At 43.8% G+C, this 17158-nt stretch overlaps 1 protein-coding gene across 8 annotated transcripts in view; it reads right to left on the reverse strand.

Annotated features, from left to right (window-relative positions):
* The window catches only part of NIN (ninein), a 143697-nt gene that overhangs the window by 66020 nt on the left and 60519 nt on the right, over positions 1-17158 (reverse strand). For 5 of the 8 annotated variants that reach the window (XM_047767300.1, XM_047767301.1, XM_047767307.1 and 2 more), the window contains one exon: positions 7102-7271. In XM_047767300.1, the coding sequence (XP_047623256.1) occupies positions 7102-7271 (170 nt within the window). Of the gene's footprint in view, positions 1-7101; positions 7272-7960; positions 8232-8844; positions 8935-12577; positions 13862-17158 lie in introns of those variants that run through there. The other 3 variants (XM_047767303.1, XM_047767304.1, XM_047767302.1) reach the window with 3 other exon arrangements.

Here is a 17158-nt window from a genome sequence, read left to right on the forward strand (position 1 = left end):
GCCTGTCAGGACTAGAATGCAAATCTGCTCCTTTATCTTTAAAAGCAATTAAAAGCTACAAGTAAGTACTGAGGATAAGGGAAATTAATGTGTGATTTTTAAATGCACACACATTTAGATGAGTCCTGCCACACTGCCAAACAGTCTTCAATACTGCCAGTGTGAAGAAATGCTGAATTTAAAGGAGCCTGAGCCTTAAGCCTCTTCCGCCAAGGTTAGGGACTGGTTTTGGTTCACTGGATTTTAAAGTCCTTAAAGGAAAGAGGTGTTTTTTGTTGTTGTTGTTGTTGTTTTTATCTTTTGTCTTTTTTGTTGTTGTTGTTGTTGTTGCTATTTCTTGGGCCGCTCCCGCGGCATATGGAGGTTCCCAGGCTAGGGGTCCAATCGGAGCTGTAGCCACCGGCCTACGCCAGAGCCACAGCAACTCGGGATCTGAGCCGCGTCTGCAACCTACACCACAGCTCACGGCAACACCGGATCATTAACCCACTGAGCAAGGGCAGGGACCGAACCCGCAACCTCATGGTTCCTAGTCGGATTCGTTAACCACTGCGCCACGACGGGAACTCCTGTTGTTGTTTTTTAATATCAGATCTGCCCATGGTATCCTCATGAGAGTTTCTCTCAACAGATAGTGAATATCGCCTTTGTATTTGGAAAATACTTAACAGTATAGTTGGAAAATGTTACTATTATCATTAAAATCAACTTTTTAATGTTTGATGTGTTATCTGCTCTATTTTCTACTTAGAAAATAAATATCAGAAATTGTTGTCCTGGAGGTCTGGACTCCAAGGGAATTTCCTCTGGGATCAAGTCAGGAGGATCTACCAGAACAGCAAAGCCTGCAAGTCTGAAAGCTACATCTGTGTCAGAGTGAAAGACATCTTATTAGCTTTGAAGGGGCTTCTTTTTATCACTTTCAAGTTATCTACAATTGCACCCTGAATGAGTTTTCCATCTCTAAGAATAGTCAGATGATCTAATAATAGTTGAGAAATATAAAAGAAAACACCAGAATTTCATTAATAAAAAATCCTAACCCTATGATGTCATATCATTTGATGGAAACAAATGGCATCAGTAATGAAACTGCTTACTTTGTCAAAGACTAAAACAAACAAAAAAATGTAACGAGAGAGTAATTGGAAAATAAGTACATTTCAACTACAAAAGCTCTTAGCAGAACTGCTCTGTTATTAAGATGTTTGGTCCAGAATTAAATCTTTACTCTATAAAGTATAAATGAATAAATCATGGAGTTAACTGCAAAGTTATACAGATATGAAAATGAACAGAGGGGAATGTAAGTTTCATGCTTCTTAAAGAAGTCTGATTTGATGAAGAGTAGAAAAATCAGGTTGGGGGAGGTGTTTCTGTTTTTGTTTTTAAACAGCCCCCCCCCCTCAATCCTGACACAAAGGCCTGACTTGCTTGTCCATCTCGGGTGAATGAAGCAACTGGCTTTGACTTTTCTCTCAGGTCTGCACTTAAACTGCACGGTTTTGGCTTACACGACTATTGTCTATAGTTGAAGAAATCATTGTTTAAAGCCTCTGGCTCTTGATAAGAATCTTACTAGACCCAATTTATTCCCTGTGGAGGAAAACAGTTAACAAGGTGTCCCCTGTTTTCAACGAGGGCAGAAAGCAAAGTGGCCCTGTCCCAATTGTATTAATTGTCAACCTTTCCTACCACGTCTGAGCAATACAGAACAGAGTCAAGAATTCGGTCTGTTTTTCTCCCCTGCTTCCAGCTACCCTTAGGAGAAACATGAGTATAAAATTCAAGGTCAGTTCAGTAGCCATTGCATCTACTCATACATATGGGGGAAAAAACAGGTACTCTTCAGAATCAAAAACTCACCTCTGTTTCCTCACAAAGCGAAGCAAAAACAACCACCATCAAAGCATTCTCATTAATCATACCTTACTCTGGAATCAAGAATGTGCCCTTTGTTAGTCTGGATTAATTCAGACTAGAATGTCCAATCGAATTGCCTTGAGTGAAAATGATCCCGTGAACAAAGAAAAATCACCACTTTTCTTTCAATACCACCCCAGAGGAGGGGTCAGACTCCCAAGGGATCCATTCGCCAGATAAACACACTCAACTGGAAGGTGAATGCACATTTCAGTCTGATGGTGGAACCTACCTTGTCTCTTGTGAACTGGGACTTTTTCCCTCATGGTTTCTAAATGAAATTCTGCCATACACATTTTAGTGCTGAAAATTTAGCAAGATTACAATGGTCTTCCCCTATGCAATGGCTTTATGGACTTGTAAAGTAAACTTGGAAATAGGTTAGATATTTTCTGTTTCAGGAGGAAAAAATCAAATTCCCCAAATAAAGCTGGGGTGGGGGGAGGATGGAGATTAAAATGTTCACACTTTGATAGGGCTTTAACATATGTGAACCAAGACAAAAGTCGAACATAATCAAAACACCTCATCCCAAGGTTAACACTCATACACCCTATTCAGGGGATAAGGCCAAAGTCTGAAGCACTTGTGGCCCCATAGGGACAACATGGGTTCTCCACCAAGGCTCCACATCACAGTGGGGCACTGTGGACATCATGGGAGGACTTCCAAATGGCAGTAACCAAAGAAGCTTGAAGCTTCACATGGGACTTACATTAAAAATAAACTTAGGCACTGGAAAGCAACTCTACGGCAGCATCACTCTCACTTGCCTGCATTGCTGTTCTCTTGGGTGGAAGAGAAATGATGTGGAGATACAGGTAGACTACAGAGATTATGACTACTGAGAACTACCTGTAATTTTGTTGTACATATGGGAGAATGCCTTCTACTTAAGGATGCAGAAAGAACACTGTGAACCACCAGCCCAGGAGCAGAGGAATGATTGTCCACTTGCAGTAACTGCCCTCCCATCGAATAACCCTAGAGGGGAACGGGGAAGGGACTATTGTTTTATCCCTTCAGATGACCATTTGCCCACATATCCCTACAGGATGGGTGCCTAGAAGAAAGCCAGCCACCCTGAAGACAGCTTTTACAGGTGGCTTGTGACACCATTCTATTCCACAGACCACCCCTCCCTAAGTCCTCAGATAAATGAGATAATCACGTGATTCATTCTAGAGCTGAAATTAGTCTCCTCTTGGGTGGTGACAGGTGGCCTTTCCCTCCTCTGAGCTTCTGACAACAGACTCCTTTGGTGTTTTTGTTTTGTTTTGTTTGTTTATTTGTTTTTGCTTTTTAGGGCTGCTCCTGCAGCATATGAAAGTTCCCAGGCTAGGGGTCGAACTGGAGCTACAGCTGCTGACCTATGACACAGCCACAGCAACACCAGATCCAAACCGCGTCTGTGACCTACACCACAGCTCATGGCCACGCCGGATCCTTAACCCACTGATCGAGGCCAGGGAGCTCCTCATGGATACAAGTTAGATACCTAACTGTTGAGCCACAATGGGAACTCGATCAGGTTCTTTGGTCTTCGTCAAAAAACCTCTCGAGTCACTTTAGGAAAATGAGACCTATCTGAGAACAGGAGAAATTGTACACTAAGGAAAAAAAAAGCTAGGAACCCAGAACCCAAGTGTCAAAGGAAATCCACAACCAAACCAAGAAGGCCTGTCTCCAGCTCCCCATCTGACTCCTCTTCATGAAATATTCACATCATGGGAGACCCAGACCTGCTCCCTCCTTCAATATTGCCCAGTGGCACTGAGATGAGGTATGAGTCACTGGTAACAAACACACCCAAGGAAGAAATTCTTTACACCCAAGGGCAGGAGACAAAATGGCCTGAGGCAACCAAATGGGACATAAAAGAAGCTAGCAGTATAATAAAGAACTCCTGTCAGGTTCTGAACTCCCGAATATGAAAAAAAAATTAAATAAATATAATAAATTAATAATAAAATAAATTAAAAATACAATAAAATACAGTTCATTGAGAATCCTGCCCTCCCCCTAGTCCCCATCTGAGGGCCACTCTAGAACAGGGAGGATGACCTGGCCCTCTGCAGAGCCCTAGACAGCCTCTGAGGAAGGGACAAGGGTTTCGAGAGCACACCCATCCTGCCCGGAGAATGAAACGTGTGAGCCACCTGAGTGGCCCTCAGGTGCTGAGGCTATTACTGAAACTGGCCAGGAAACAGGCATGTTAGCTTGACCCAACAGGATGCAACGAGACCGACACTGACAAAATTACTCCACAGACCACATGCACCCACGGGGGCAAGGCGACTAACCTATAGCCAAGCTTACTGAAGGAAGCTGGGAACAGCCCTTCTTACTGCCAAGAGGAACATCAAAAACATCACACATCGAGCTATTAACTGTGTTGGTTTGGTTTTTGTTTTTGTCTTTTTAGGGGCTGGACCTGCAGCATGATGGAAGCTCCCAGGCCAGGGATCAAATCAGAGCTACAGACGCCAGCCTACACCACAGCCACAGCAGTGCAAAATCTGAGCTGTGTCTTCAGCCTACACCACAAGTCACCGCAATGCCAGATCCCTAACCCACTGAGTGAGGCAAGGGAACAAACCTGCATCCTCATGGATACTAGTCGTGTTTGTAACTGCTGAGCCACAACAGGAACTCCTGAAGCTATTAGCTTTTTAAAGTGATGAATTGATTTCAAAACTGACAGGCTCCATTCAGCTCACAAAACACTTCATTTTTAGGCAAGAAAGCAAGTGTATGAACGTTGGTTTGAGTCCACTTTTGGCAATTAAGAAAAAAAAAGACAGAGTTAAAACATGTTATCTTGTTCTTCTAGAGGCTTTCTGGTTAGGATGTTACAGACTTTGGAAGTCAAGTCAGTAAAGTCCTCTGGGAGAACAGACACAGAGCAATGACTCCAGACCTCTATTGATGGTGAATAGCTACCTCACAGCTTCCATATGAAAGGTCGCACCTAAGATGATTCTGGAGGAATTAGGGAAGATGAAGTTCATTGGGGGGTAAGATGATTCTTCCAACATACCTTCTTACTAAGACACATACATGCATCAAGATTTTGCCCAGATTCAGGCCTCAACACTTAAATTTACACTTGAAACCGAAGTCTCACCATTTTTTTTTCTTTTTTTGGAAATGCATAAATCTTTTTTAAAAAATCTGATACCACACTTTACCTTTTTTTTTTAAATACTATTTCTCATCATTGTCTATCCCAGGAGATTGGATATAGTTCCCTGTGCTATAAAACAGGACCTTGTGATTTATCCAGAGTCTCACTTTTTAAGCAGTAAATCTCACTGGAAATCAGTAGATAAGATAAAACAATGATAAAAGGAATACATCTGCCAGCAACAAAATAAGCTCTGCCCAGGAACTTTCTGGGTATCCCCAGGTGGTAACTAGAAACTCTCTTCTCCAAAAACCATTTAATCTCTCAGCATTGAGTAACAATGCCTCAGGTACTGAAAACACTTGGAGAAAGGAGATATTAGACTTAAAAGTATATTCTAAATAAGAAAAGCTTCTCCCCATAGTGTTGAGACCTATTTTAGCCATTTTTTTTTTTCATTGAGAAATGTCTCAGATACATTCCACACTGTTCAGGGTTATTTAAGAGATTTTATGTTATGATACCTTTCCTGACAGCAAGATAAATATTACAAACACAGTCAAAACTGAAGTATACAAATTACCTGCCTTCCTGAAATAGTATATGCAACATTTTTGTGCACACTGAGTCTATATGTTTCACTGGGGAAATGGCCGCAGCTAAATTCTCAAAGGGACCCAAGCAAGAGTGTGAAACTGACTGAACAATAAGGAAAGTGGTCTCTGCTCCAGACCCCCTGGGCCCGGTGCTGTGATGTTCTAGGCAGTGTTTTTCTTCTTGCTTCTCATGGTCTTTCTGCTTTCAGCCATCACTTCTCACTAGCACTACTCACACCATTTCTGTGGTTTCTATCTTTCATCCCCTCTAGCTGCATGTCCTTCTCTCTTCTCACTCATATTTCTGCCACTGCTCTTTCACTTCTATTGTGAGGACAGGTATCATTTTTTTTTTTCTTTTAATGGTATAACCTTCTTCTGATCAACAGACCAGTCATGTGTCTTCCTAAATTGCAGTACTTGTGGCCAGTTTCATTTCTGCTCAATACTTGGGCTCTTTTCAGTTACCTTTGGGTTTGTGGGTAATCTGGAAAGTTGAAGATGTCAGATATTGCACTGCTGGAGATCTCACCAGAGCGAGCTTCTTATAGATTTCAGGAAGCTGAACACAGACATTAGACAGCAACACACATCCACCACTTCATCAACTTATGATCTATAGACTACTCTAAGACAGTTGAGACGCTCTCTTTTCCAGCTTATATGTGCATCTGAAATATGTGCATTCCCAGCTCGAGCTAGGATTTGTAAGAAATATTTAAAGCTTGCTCAGCATGGTACTTTCAATCATGTTCTATAAATGGATGCTGGTAAGTGAGGCATAAAGAAAGAGAAAAATAAAATGTTACTGCTTCTCCTTGATTGGTAGATAACGGCAATGTGTGAGATGAGAAGAAGGGCGATGAGAGAGGTGGGGGGAAGCTCTGATGGCTGGGGAGCCAGGCACGCCTGGAGCCACAGAGCCAGTAAGATCCCTGCCAAGTGCTGAGCGCTGCAACAAGGACGAAGTCGCAAAGCTGCTTTACTCCACCACAAGATGAGATGCTGGCTCTCAAAATGCCTAAACACAGTGCTTTCATTTCCTACCTGTAACAGACCTGTATTATAGTTCAGGGGGAGGGAGCTGGTTAGCTTTGTCCGTAATTTAAAATGACAGTGCCATGGAGGAGAGAGAGATTTCCAAGAGGGAGAAGTGGCAGACCCCAGATAACATAAAACTGACTGAACTCAAAATGTACAAACATAAAGCAGGCACAGAAAATGTCATGTCGGCTCTCCAAAAGTTGAAACGGAAATGAAACTCTCCCTTCCTACAATGGGATCAGTAGTCCTACACGTCCAAAAAGCAAGTCATCAGATTAGCAAGTAGTTGAAAAAAAGAGTTGAGAAAAGCTACATAGTCCCTTACTTCTCCTGCCTCTGCTCCACAGTGATGCGGGTACCCATGGGTAGCCACGTCTGTGGTCCAGGTGGATGCACTGCCCAAGGTCTTACCTCACTTCGGTCGCTGGCTGGGATGTGTGAAGGCCGTGCTTCCTCATCTAGTGGCTCAATCACTGTCACCTCTGCAAACTCTTCCACGGATTCTTGAAACTCAGGTAAGGATCTCCGTCCATAGCGCTTCCCACCTCTAACATATTTGGGTTGAGCTTCTAGAGTGCAGTCTGGGCAAGGAGACAAGAGTTGAGGCCACATCACATTACATGAAAAATCCCCTAACTGACCCTCACAGCCTTCGGACACAGCCTCTTATACCAGCCCCAAAATAAACCGCCACCGCCTGCCAGCTGTGGTAGATGTGGGCATTTGTGGTCCACCAGGTCAGAAACAGAGCACAGCTACTAATTCCAAATGATTTCTAGCATCCCAAGCATTTCAGCAGAAGATGGGAGAGATGCAAAGCCAGTAGCGAGGGATGGTGCTCAAAAGTACAGAATTAAGATCAGGAGAAGGCAAGGAGTCAGATTTGTTCTCTTTATTGAAGCTCTGTTTTGCAGAGAGAGGGAACAGGGGAGGGAGAGATCGTACTACCCCACAGACACACTGGAGGAAGTCTTGGAAATTGTTGATAGAATGCAACCCCTCTCAGCACTATGAAGTTAGTGCTCACCCCAATTAATCTGCAACACACCCGTCCCATCCAACCCTCAGTGACTCCTCTGTTAACCATCCCATTTTCTGATCCTTCAGACAAGCAGGAGGACAGAACAAAGATGCTGACTCAGTGGATCCTAATCAATTAATGACAGTTGATCATTTATATGAAACTTGGAATCAAGATCTCATTATAAAATTAAAGGCAGTGGAGTAAAAGAGCAAATGTGAAACTGCATTAAGAAAATGGTGTATGTACCATGTTCTTTTCTCTTCATGAGCTTCGGAGCTGTACAAAAATAAAAAGGAATGTGCATGAGGGGAGAGTCAGCTCTTGACCTTGAAGAAGGACTTGAGCATTCTGCATAACATGTCTTGGGTTCAGCCTTCACCACCTTCACCACCAGCACCAGCACCATCACCAGCAGCAGCAGCAGCACCACCACCACCACCACCTTCTCCCCTACCACCACTACATACTAAGTCTTCTCTGCAATGGTAGCTTTAAAGTAATAAAATAAATACTTCACTCATTATAACTGTCAGTTTAGATATATATTTTTTAGCACCTTGCATAGAAATAGAATAAAATATTCCATTAAAATATAAGATTGGCAATGCTTTGATTTCAGTTCTTATCACCCACACAGACAGACATACTGTCTCTCTGGAGAACATAATATGTGTTCTGTTTGAACATGACAGTCTTAACAAGATATATCTGAACTCGGACATAGATTTTTTTTAGATGAGGTCTGTACACATATCATCAAAACAAGGGTAGCTGATTAGATAAGAACTAAAAGAATAAACCCTTCTTTTATCCCCTGTGAAGCCATGTTGGGGGGAGCTATTAGTTTGCAGTCTCTACCCTGGGAGGATCCCGTGTGACTAATAGCGCCCCAACCCCCACCCCATTGCCCTTCCTCTGAATAAGCTCAGATTTCACAAATGTGGTCATAAACATCCGGAAAATGCTCAGAGTGAAGTATTTATGTTTACTCTATAATTTCCAGAGATATTTATATCCAGCTTTTTCAAAGTCTCAACCAAGTCGCTTTATTAGGTCAAGTGATTCTCTTACAGGGAGTGTTCAAGCATACAAAATTTATTATTGAAAGTCGCATGCATATTTGAAGGTACCTTTTATCAGAAGAGAGTGTGTCAGCATGTGAACATTCAGGAGCGGCCCAGACACCCGAGCTACTTGTTGGCAGCTGACACCCACAGATGCTAGTCAGATAAGAGGCAATGTAGAACCATTCTTAATTTATGACATATTCTTAAATTTTAGTGGCAGACAACAAGATACACTGTTAGTGATGGGGGCTTGGAAAAGACTAAAGGGAAAACGTGTAACATCAGAAAATGGAACATGGGATTTTCCCAGTGTGAGAACACAGCCGGGGCCTTGGGAAGGAAGTGGCAAAGGAACTCTTAAATGCATGCTGTATTTTTTCAGAGGAAAAAAGCCGTGGGACGAAGCAATTGTTTAAAAAACAAAACCAAATAAATCACCCACTGTGATTTAATCTAATACCCACCTGTGGATGAAATGGCTTCCTAGTTATTTACTACTAAATACCCCATGCCATGTAGGGAGCAGTGGTGGATGTGAAACAGCTCCTTTTCTACACAATGAAAAGACAAATAGACTGTGGCACATTAGGGATCCTGTGGGGTTTTGGTTTATTTATATACTTATCTTTGCCTTGCCAAGAACTTAAAATTTAAAATTTACTTTTTAATTATAAAAAGAAATTTTGAATAAATCAGGAGTTAATATCTTTTGCAAAATGTGCATACATCACACAATTTCTAGAGAAATCTAAGAAAATGTAGAATCTTTTCGGAACAAAGATATGACCATACACAAAGGAAAAATGGGATATTCAAGTTTTCTCGTATGAAATCTCACAAACCATCCAGATGACCAATAGAGAATTAGACTAGTTGCACCAATTAAAAATAGTTACATTTTGGACTTATACACTCACACATCCTTCTTTTGTTTAGAGTAGCAGCCCCATGGTCCCTTCAAGGTAAGGGGGAGAAGGATGGCAAAAGTAAGGAGGTCCAGAGAGAGAGCATTCTTGGTCAATAGACACTGTTGTGTCAAGTGTTTGAAAACTCCAAAGTTCTCCTTTTTGGCCTCAAGCAGGGATTTAGAAGTGCACAGCATGGAGGAGTTCCTGCTGTGGTGCTGGGATGGGCGGTCTTAGGAGCACTGGGATGAAAGTTCCATCCCCAGCCCACAGTGGGTTAGGGATCTGGTGTTGCTGCAGCTGTGGCTTAGGTTGCAACTGCAGCTCAGATCTGATCCCTGGCCTGGGAACTCCACACGTTGAAGAGAGGCCAAAAAAGAAAAAGGAAGTGCACAGCAGCAGTCCACCAGAGGGGAGGTCTCCATGGAGATCCTAAGACACCCTGGCCCACCCAAAGTACAGAATGCCTTATCTTTCCCCTACTGTGCCGAACAAAGACCTGCTGAACCACAGCCCTGGGGTGAAGTTTCTGTACTTTGTGAGTGCTTTCAGATGTAAAACATATTTCAGGACTTTATCCTGGCACAATTTTTATCTGTGCCAGATAATGTAGGGTTATTTATTAAAAAAGGAAATTATTTACCTATAGCTTCCTTGAATTTAAGTATAAGTAACAGCTCCAATCATGAGCTCCAGGAAGGGTCATGAAATGCCAGTGGAAAAAAACTAAATTATAGGGAGTTCTCTGGTAGCTGAGTAGGTTAAAGATCTGGCATTGTTACTGCTGTGGCTCAGGTTCAATCCCTGGCCTAGAAACTTCCACGTGCCATGGATGCAGCCAAAAAAACCCCCCAAAATATAAAGGACGCTGTACTTTCAGTGTTTTATTTTTTTGAATGTATATTTATGACTCTACCTGGATTGTCAAGCTTCTGAGCCATTTTCCCTTCTTTCCTGCTTTTCATTTTCCCTCTTTGGCATCACTACATACAATACAAATGAGCTTTGAAGGAAAGCAGACAAGCCCAGCCTGCCGACAGGAGTCTTGGACTCCTGGAGCCCATGGAGAGCTCACTGTGAGATGCACCAAGAAGAGAAACTCCAGAGCTGAGATAATGTTCACTTTCCAGAATCAGGATGAACCACAAAGCGTGGGCATGGCTTTCGACCAGAAGGTCTTGCACTTATAATGAAAGAAAAATTAAAATACAAAGTCAATGAGAATGACCACTCTGAACAGGCCAGCTGCCGGCAGGGAAAACAATAGCTGCCCCCTGCCCCCAGTCTCTCCCAGGACTGACCCAGCCACCTGTGTGATGCATGACCACTTGGCACACTCAGTTCTCCCAATGGCCAAGGGCAAAGCAATGAGGACCCGAGAGGAGGCTGAAATAGTTACCCGAAAGCCTAAACCCATCAATAGTTTTTTTTGTTGTTGTCGTTGTTTTTTGTTTGCTTTTTTTAAGAAAAACAAAATTTTGGACCTGGGATGCAGGGCCACCCACAGTGCATACATGGCAAGTTAAAGGAGCGTTTCAGTGATGTTCTCCATTAATACGTGATTTCATTTAACATATATTTATTGGACACCAGCCATGGGCAAAGCACTATGCTGTACTTGTTGAGGGATAAGATGGATATTGCATCATTTTTTGACTCAAACTCCCCTGTTTCCCAAAATGACATGAGGCTATTTCCAGGATGAAGAAGAAAGCCCTGCCTTTATGGTGCTGATGTTATTTTGGAATCGCTGGTGCAGACCCTAGTTTTCAACTTGCATTCCTGTCCCCCTGAGTTAGCCTGGGAATCATTTCCAGAGATCCCACCCCCTTTCAGAGCACCTTGGCCCACAGGGAAACGTCAGTCTGAAGCCCTCCATGTTGCATGTCCTCTGCTCATGGGATTCCAGAAAACTCTTTTCAGATCAAGTCAAAAATTAAGCATGTGAAATCTCAGGAAAAGCCCCCTGACGAAGCTTCCCTGGGAAGAGGCAGTCACACAGCAGACAAGCACCACCAGCCCCACCGCACACCCACCTCCTTGCCTGCTCTCAACGCACCATTACACAGGGATCACAGTCAGCATGCAGACCCACACCTGGTACTAAATAAAAGGGAAGAAAAGAATCAAATAGAAGAGACAGGGAGAGAGAGAAAGACACAGAGAGACAGAAAGAGATGGAGGAGTTCCCATTTGGCTCAGCAGTAATGAACCCAACTGGTATCCATGAGGATGGGGGTTCGATCCCTGGCCTCGATCAGTGGGTTAAGGATCCAGCATTGCCATGAGTTGTGGTGTAGGTTACAGATGTGGCTCGGATCTGGTGGTATAGCTCTGATTCGACCCCTAGCCTGGGAACTTTCACATGCTGCATAAAAAAAGGGTGGGGAGAGGGAAGGAAGAAGGAAGGGAAGAGGAAGGAAAGAAGTAAAAAAGAGATGGAGACCTACTGAGAGAGGAGGGGTGAGGACAGAAGGTGGCAGAGAGCTAGAGGCCTGGTTGGGGGGGGGGGGGAGGGGCGGGAGGAACAGATGGGTTGGGGACCAAGAGGTAGGGAAGAATGGAGGAAAGGGCCAAGGAAGAGAGGAGAGGAGGGTAAAGGTGAGTTGGAGAGATGGAAAGGAGAACAGGTGAGGAGAGAGATGTCCCAAGGAGGGGGCAGAAGAGGAGAAGCCAAGAGAGAATGAACAACATAAAAGTGACACTTGAAAGTTTCAGACTTTACAGGCCATTCCTTTCACCTCTCAGCACACCCCTGCCTCCATGGGAGACCACCAGTAGGCAGGGTTCTCACTGCACACTCTTGTGGGCGTACAGCCCTTTTCAAGGCAGCTGCTTCCCAGTCACCAGCACCCTGTTCCCCAAACATGCCTCCCTTCCAGAATTTTCACCTAAGTTGCAGGTGTCAACAGGAGCTTTGGGTCCTCCCTGGATGCAATGACGGAATTCTGGGAGCAGTCTCCACATGAGTTCTTATCCATCAGAGTCATGCTTCCTGCTGGAACACAGGGCCTTCTGGGCACAAGGTTATAGGGTGGCTCTGGTTAGCCTTGCTGAGAGGGGCGCTTGGAGGGGAAGGTCAGAACCCACAAGGGTGCTCAGGACAGAGGACATGTGTGGCCTTGCAACTCCCAGGCTGACCAGTGTGACTAGAGGGTCTCTCTAAGCCCTTAAGCAGGTTGGAGATCCATCACCAGGAGACACTCTTCCAGCTGATGGTGATGTGACTGCTCCCCAGCCCTCTCAAGGGAGGATCAGCCTGCCGTTCCCTGTTAGAAGGCCCTGCATCTTGAGCCATTTGGGGGAAGAAGGCAAAAATTCACTTATCACCAAAACAGATCCTCCTCACTCTTCAAGGTGCAACCCAAAACTCATTTCTTTGGAGTAACTGCTTGGAACAACTTTCATGGAAAATTTTTTTCTATTAATTCAGTGCAACCTGTAGGGCTGATAGCTCCTGATTTAATCATGATCATGGTCATATTTTTCTATAAGTGTTTTACATGTTAAAATCACCTACACAGCTGGTCTGAACGGTTTCCAGGGCAGCAGCGCTTCATAAAAAGAGCCTGTGGGCTGTGGACTCAAACAGACCAGGACCCTCAGTCCTTACCAAGGTGAGAAGCGCCCATGAAGCTCGGTCTCTTCATCTGGATGAAGGAAAAACAACAGGAGCTCCGTGGGGCCAGGTCGCTATTCTTTCAGGTAGCTCCTGTCCTGGAAGCTCCAGCTGCCCCCCACTGGGTCCTTCCACCCAGACTCAGTGCCAATGGTGCAGAGTTAGGGACAGCCTCACAGTTCCAGGCTCCCTGACCCCATCTGTTGTGATGGATGAGGTTACTGGCAAAGGCAGTGATGCTACCCAGCCCCTCATCTCAGAAAATGAAGCTGCCTCCATCTCATTCTTGCCCTAATTTTCTCTTCCTTGTCATCGCCATTCCCTTCATCGAAAGGCCAATATGAGAGGACACACCAATTCCTAAGACCCCCAGTAGGAGGGTTTCACTTTCATGTCCCTGGTTTGGAAATCTTCCCATATGCTGGAATTGAAATAAACATACACTGGCACAACTTGCAAACAATTTTGCTATCAAAATTCTTACCAGCCTGGGGAATCCCTGTCGTGGCTCAGCCATTAATGAACCCGACTAGCATCCATGAGGATGTGGGTTCAATCCCTGGTCTTGCTCAGTGGGTTAAGGATCCAGCTTTACTGTAAGCTGTGCTGTAGGTGGCAGACGCAGCTTGGATCTGGCATTACTGTGGCTGTGGTGTAGGCCAGCAGCTACAGCTCCAATTAGACCCCTAGCCTGGGAACCTCCATATGCCACATGTGGGGCCCTTGAAAGATCAAAGAAAAAAAAAAAAAAAACCACACACACAAAATCCTTACCAGCCCTATTTAATGTTAAATAACAGGAGTATCTTTTTTTGTACACTTCTTACTCTTTATAAAATTATCATCACAATAAGTATTCTTATCTAGAGCACAGTTGAATAGTTGCTTAGTCTTTGATTATACAGATACATCATAATTTGCCTAATCAAGTCATTGTCAAATATTTATGCTTTATCTATTACTATTTTAAAGGACTATCTTTAAACACACATCTTTGTGCACATCTACAGTTATTTCCAGAGCCTAAAATCTGAAAGTGGCATCGATTGGCCAAGAGCATTTTTATAGTTTTGGGTGCTTACAGTTTTGCATAATTCCAGCAAGGTCCTATCATTTCACATGACCACCAGTGAGTATGAGTGTTTCCAACTCCCTCCAACCTTAGGAAATAGTCCTCACACCGTCTTTTGATGGTGGTGGTTGTTAAGTGATTTTACCTTGGCTTTAACTTTTGAAGCAATGTTCTGGTCCTCACTGTTAGCATCTTATATATACCAAGGGAACCACAGACTAAGTTCTTACTTATCTTACTCAACCAGAGACAGGATAAGTGAACACGCCTGTTGGGCCATCTGTGTGTATCTCCTAAAAACAAGGCGTCTCAGCCAGAGTTCAGGGCTGGGTCCAAGGCCCCTCAATACAATCACAAACACAAATCCTCAATCACTGCAAACCAGGATCTAGTCTGCTGCCTGACAGTAAGATCTGCTGCAATGCATACTGCTGAGTGAATGGAGAGATGGCCATTGATTATATTTAGAACGTCTTCAAAACAGAAGGAAGATAATTAGAAGTAGGGCAGTTTCTAGAATTAGCAATGTTTCTTACTCCCAAAAGCCCAATCATGTGCACCCAAACCATGCCTTGCCTTATTTTTTCAGTGATTTGGCTTTTCCTAACCTGAGTTTTTCCCTCACCAGATAAACAAAGATGTTTTACATTAACCATATCAGGAAAAGAAAGTGCTTCCTGCATTATGCTAACATCTACTACAGAACAGAAATCTAATGCAAGATGCATCAGACAAGGACAAAACCTCTGGGGAGCAGATCTAGACAGCGTGTTGGTGCCATGCAGCTTAGAGCCTGTGCCAGCATTTCCATTACAAAAACCCTATAATCCAAAGCCTTGGCAAACTGAATAATTAAGTCCCTGTCTCTCCCTTATTTTTGGAAAATAATTTAAAAATTAAATTGCACACAGAGATGTGAAGGGGCTAGGAACCAGTGATGCAAATCAGTTTGGAGTTTCCGGAGGATTCCTTATATCCCCAATCCACTATGCTGTCCTTATCTGAATCTCATATTTTTCATTGTACTGCTGTTGCTATTGCTGTTGTTATTGCTTTTTAGGGGAAACATTCTCTCCTATGTCTTAGAATCATCAACATGAGAGATTAAAAAAAAGATGCCAAAAATCACCTAGTCCATTCCCTCTAATTTTAAAAATAAACTGTATCTCATAGACGTTATGAATGGCAGACCCCAAGACTATGGAAATAATGACCTACTTCCATCTCCTTTCATATTCTATTATACCTTTGTTTGTGAACTGTTTATATATAACTACCTTTTATTAGAAGAATATGAATGCATAAAATATACTGGGCATTTGTCATTAGGAAGCAGAATCTCATAGTGTTGATTCATGTTGGTTGAAATCTTCCAGAAACCAAGCTAGCTTTTCTGTAAATGTAGGTGTCATTTAGATAGTAGGAGACAACACAATTCAATCTTGGAACTGGATGGACTGTATTTTCCAGTACAACTACTGTCACATATGAAGTAACCAAAGCACAGAGGTTGTGATGGATAAGGCCACCCATTTAGAGGGGCAGAGCTGGTATTTCCTAACTCCTGGTTCCAGGGTCTTTCGACCACATCAGGCTGGATTTTCTCTGTTATAGTCAGGGGCAGCATCTGATACTTTGAACTTGTAAAATCCCGGATATTATACAATACCATAGTTTAGGGTAATCTTTTCTCCCAAAGTCCAATCTGTCCACTGATTTCAGAAAGCAAGATAAAAAGAGCACAGCCCTGTTGCCTTAGGGCAGAAGATGAATTAAGTACCGAGTAGTCAAATAATGCCGAGGACTTGGGCGTCCCTGTCGCTAATGATCAGGGGAAACCTGCTCCTACTCCTCCTGCCTCTGGCCACTTGTCAGAATCTCTCTGGCCAGGCTGCACTGATGCAGGGCTGGGCTGCCTCCAGGTTACCCATCTGAGGGTGAACATCCTCAGAGGAAAGCCTGCTAGAGTCCCATCCCTTGGTGAGAGAGGACCAGCCTTTTCCTCTGCTACTCTCGAGGAGACTCAGTGTGCTCATGGATAAAATGGCAGCATTCGCTCCAGCCCCACAATCATGTGGTCTAGGATTTAAGGGATGGTTATTTTCCTAAAGGGGAAGGAGGGGCTGAACCTAAGTGGCCTCTTGCTATACAGCATTTGAGTCCTGGCTCTTCTTTATCTCTTGCCAGCCAAGCGAGGCAGCCTGTGGGAGTGGAGTCACATTTTACCAGTGGGTGGGAGAATGTGTGAGTGGAAAGAAATCTATGACCCCCAGAAACCACTGGAAGGGCCGGGGAGCGATGGGCAAAAGGCAGAAAAGGCAGAGATGCTCAGGAACAAATAAGGAACAACTCCTAGCCTCATATGAGGTAACACATTCTTGGGAGTTCCCTGGGGGTCTAGTGATGAGGACTCAATGCTGTCACCACTGCAGCCAGGTTCAACCCCTAGTCTGGGAACTGAGATCCCACACCAAGCTGCTGCATGCCCCATCCCCAAACAAACAAACAAACAAACAAAAAACCACTCCTAAGGCACAGGCTCAATCCTAGTTTTTATCCTACCAGACCAAGTGTGGAAAAGTCACATACATACTGGGTGACCTGCTATCAATAAGTACTTTGTGGTTTCCTTGCACTGACTTGGGGCAGCGATGTAACAAAGATTGCTGCAGCCCACCCAAAGGATGGAGCACACAGTGAACTATAAAAATCCCCCTACGTGTTGCCATGGAAGACTTGTTGAAATGATGGCCTTGGCTGCCCAGCAGTGAGGCACACACA

Source organism: Phacochoerus africanus, chromosome 2 (genome assembly GCF_016906955.1).
Source record: "Phacochoerus africanus isolate WHEZ1 chromosome 2, ROS_Pafr_v1, whole genome shotgun sequence".
Lineage (NCBI taxonomy): Eukaryota > Metazoa > Chordata > Mammalia > Artiodactyla > Suidae > Phacochoerus > Phacochoerus africanus.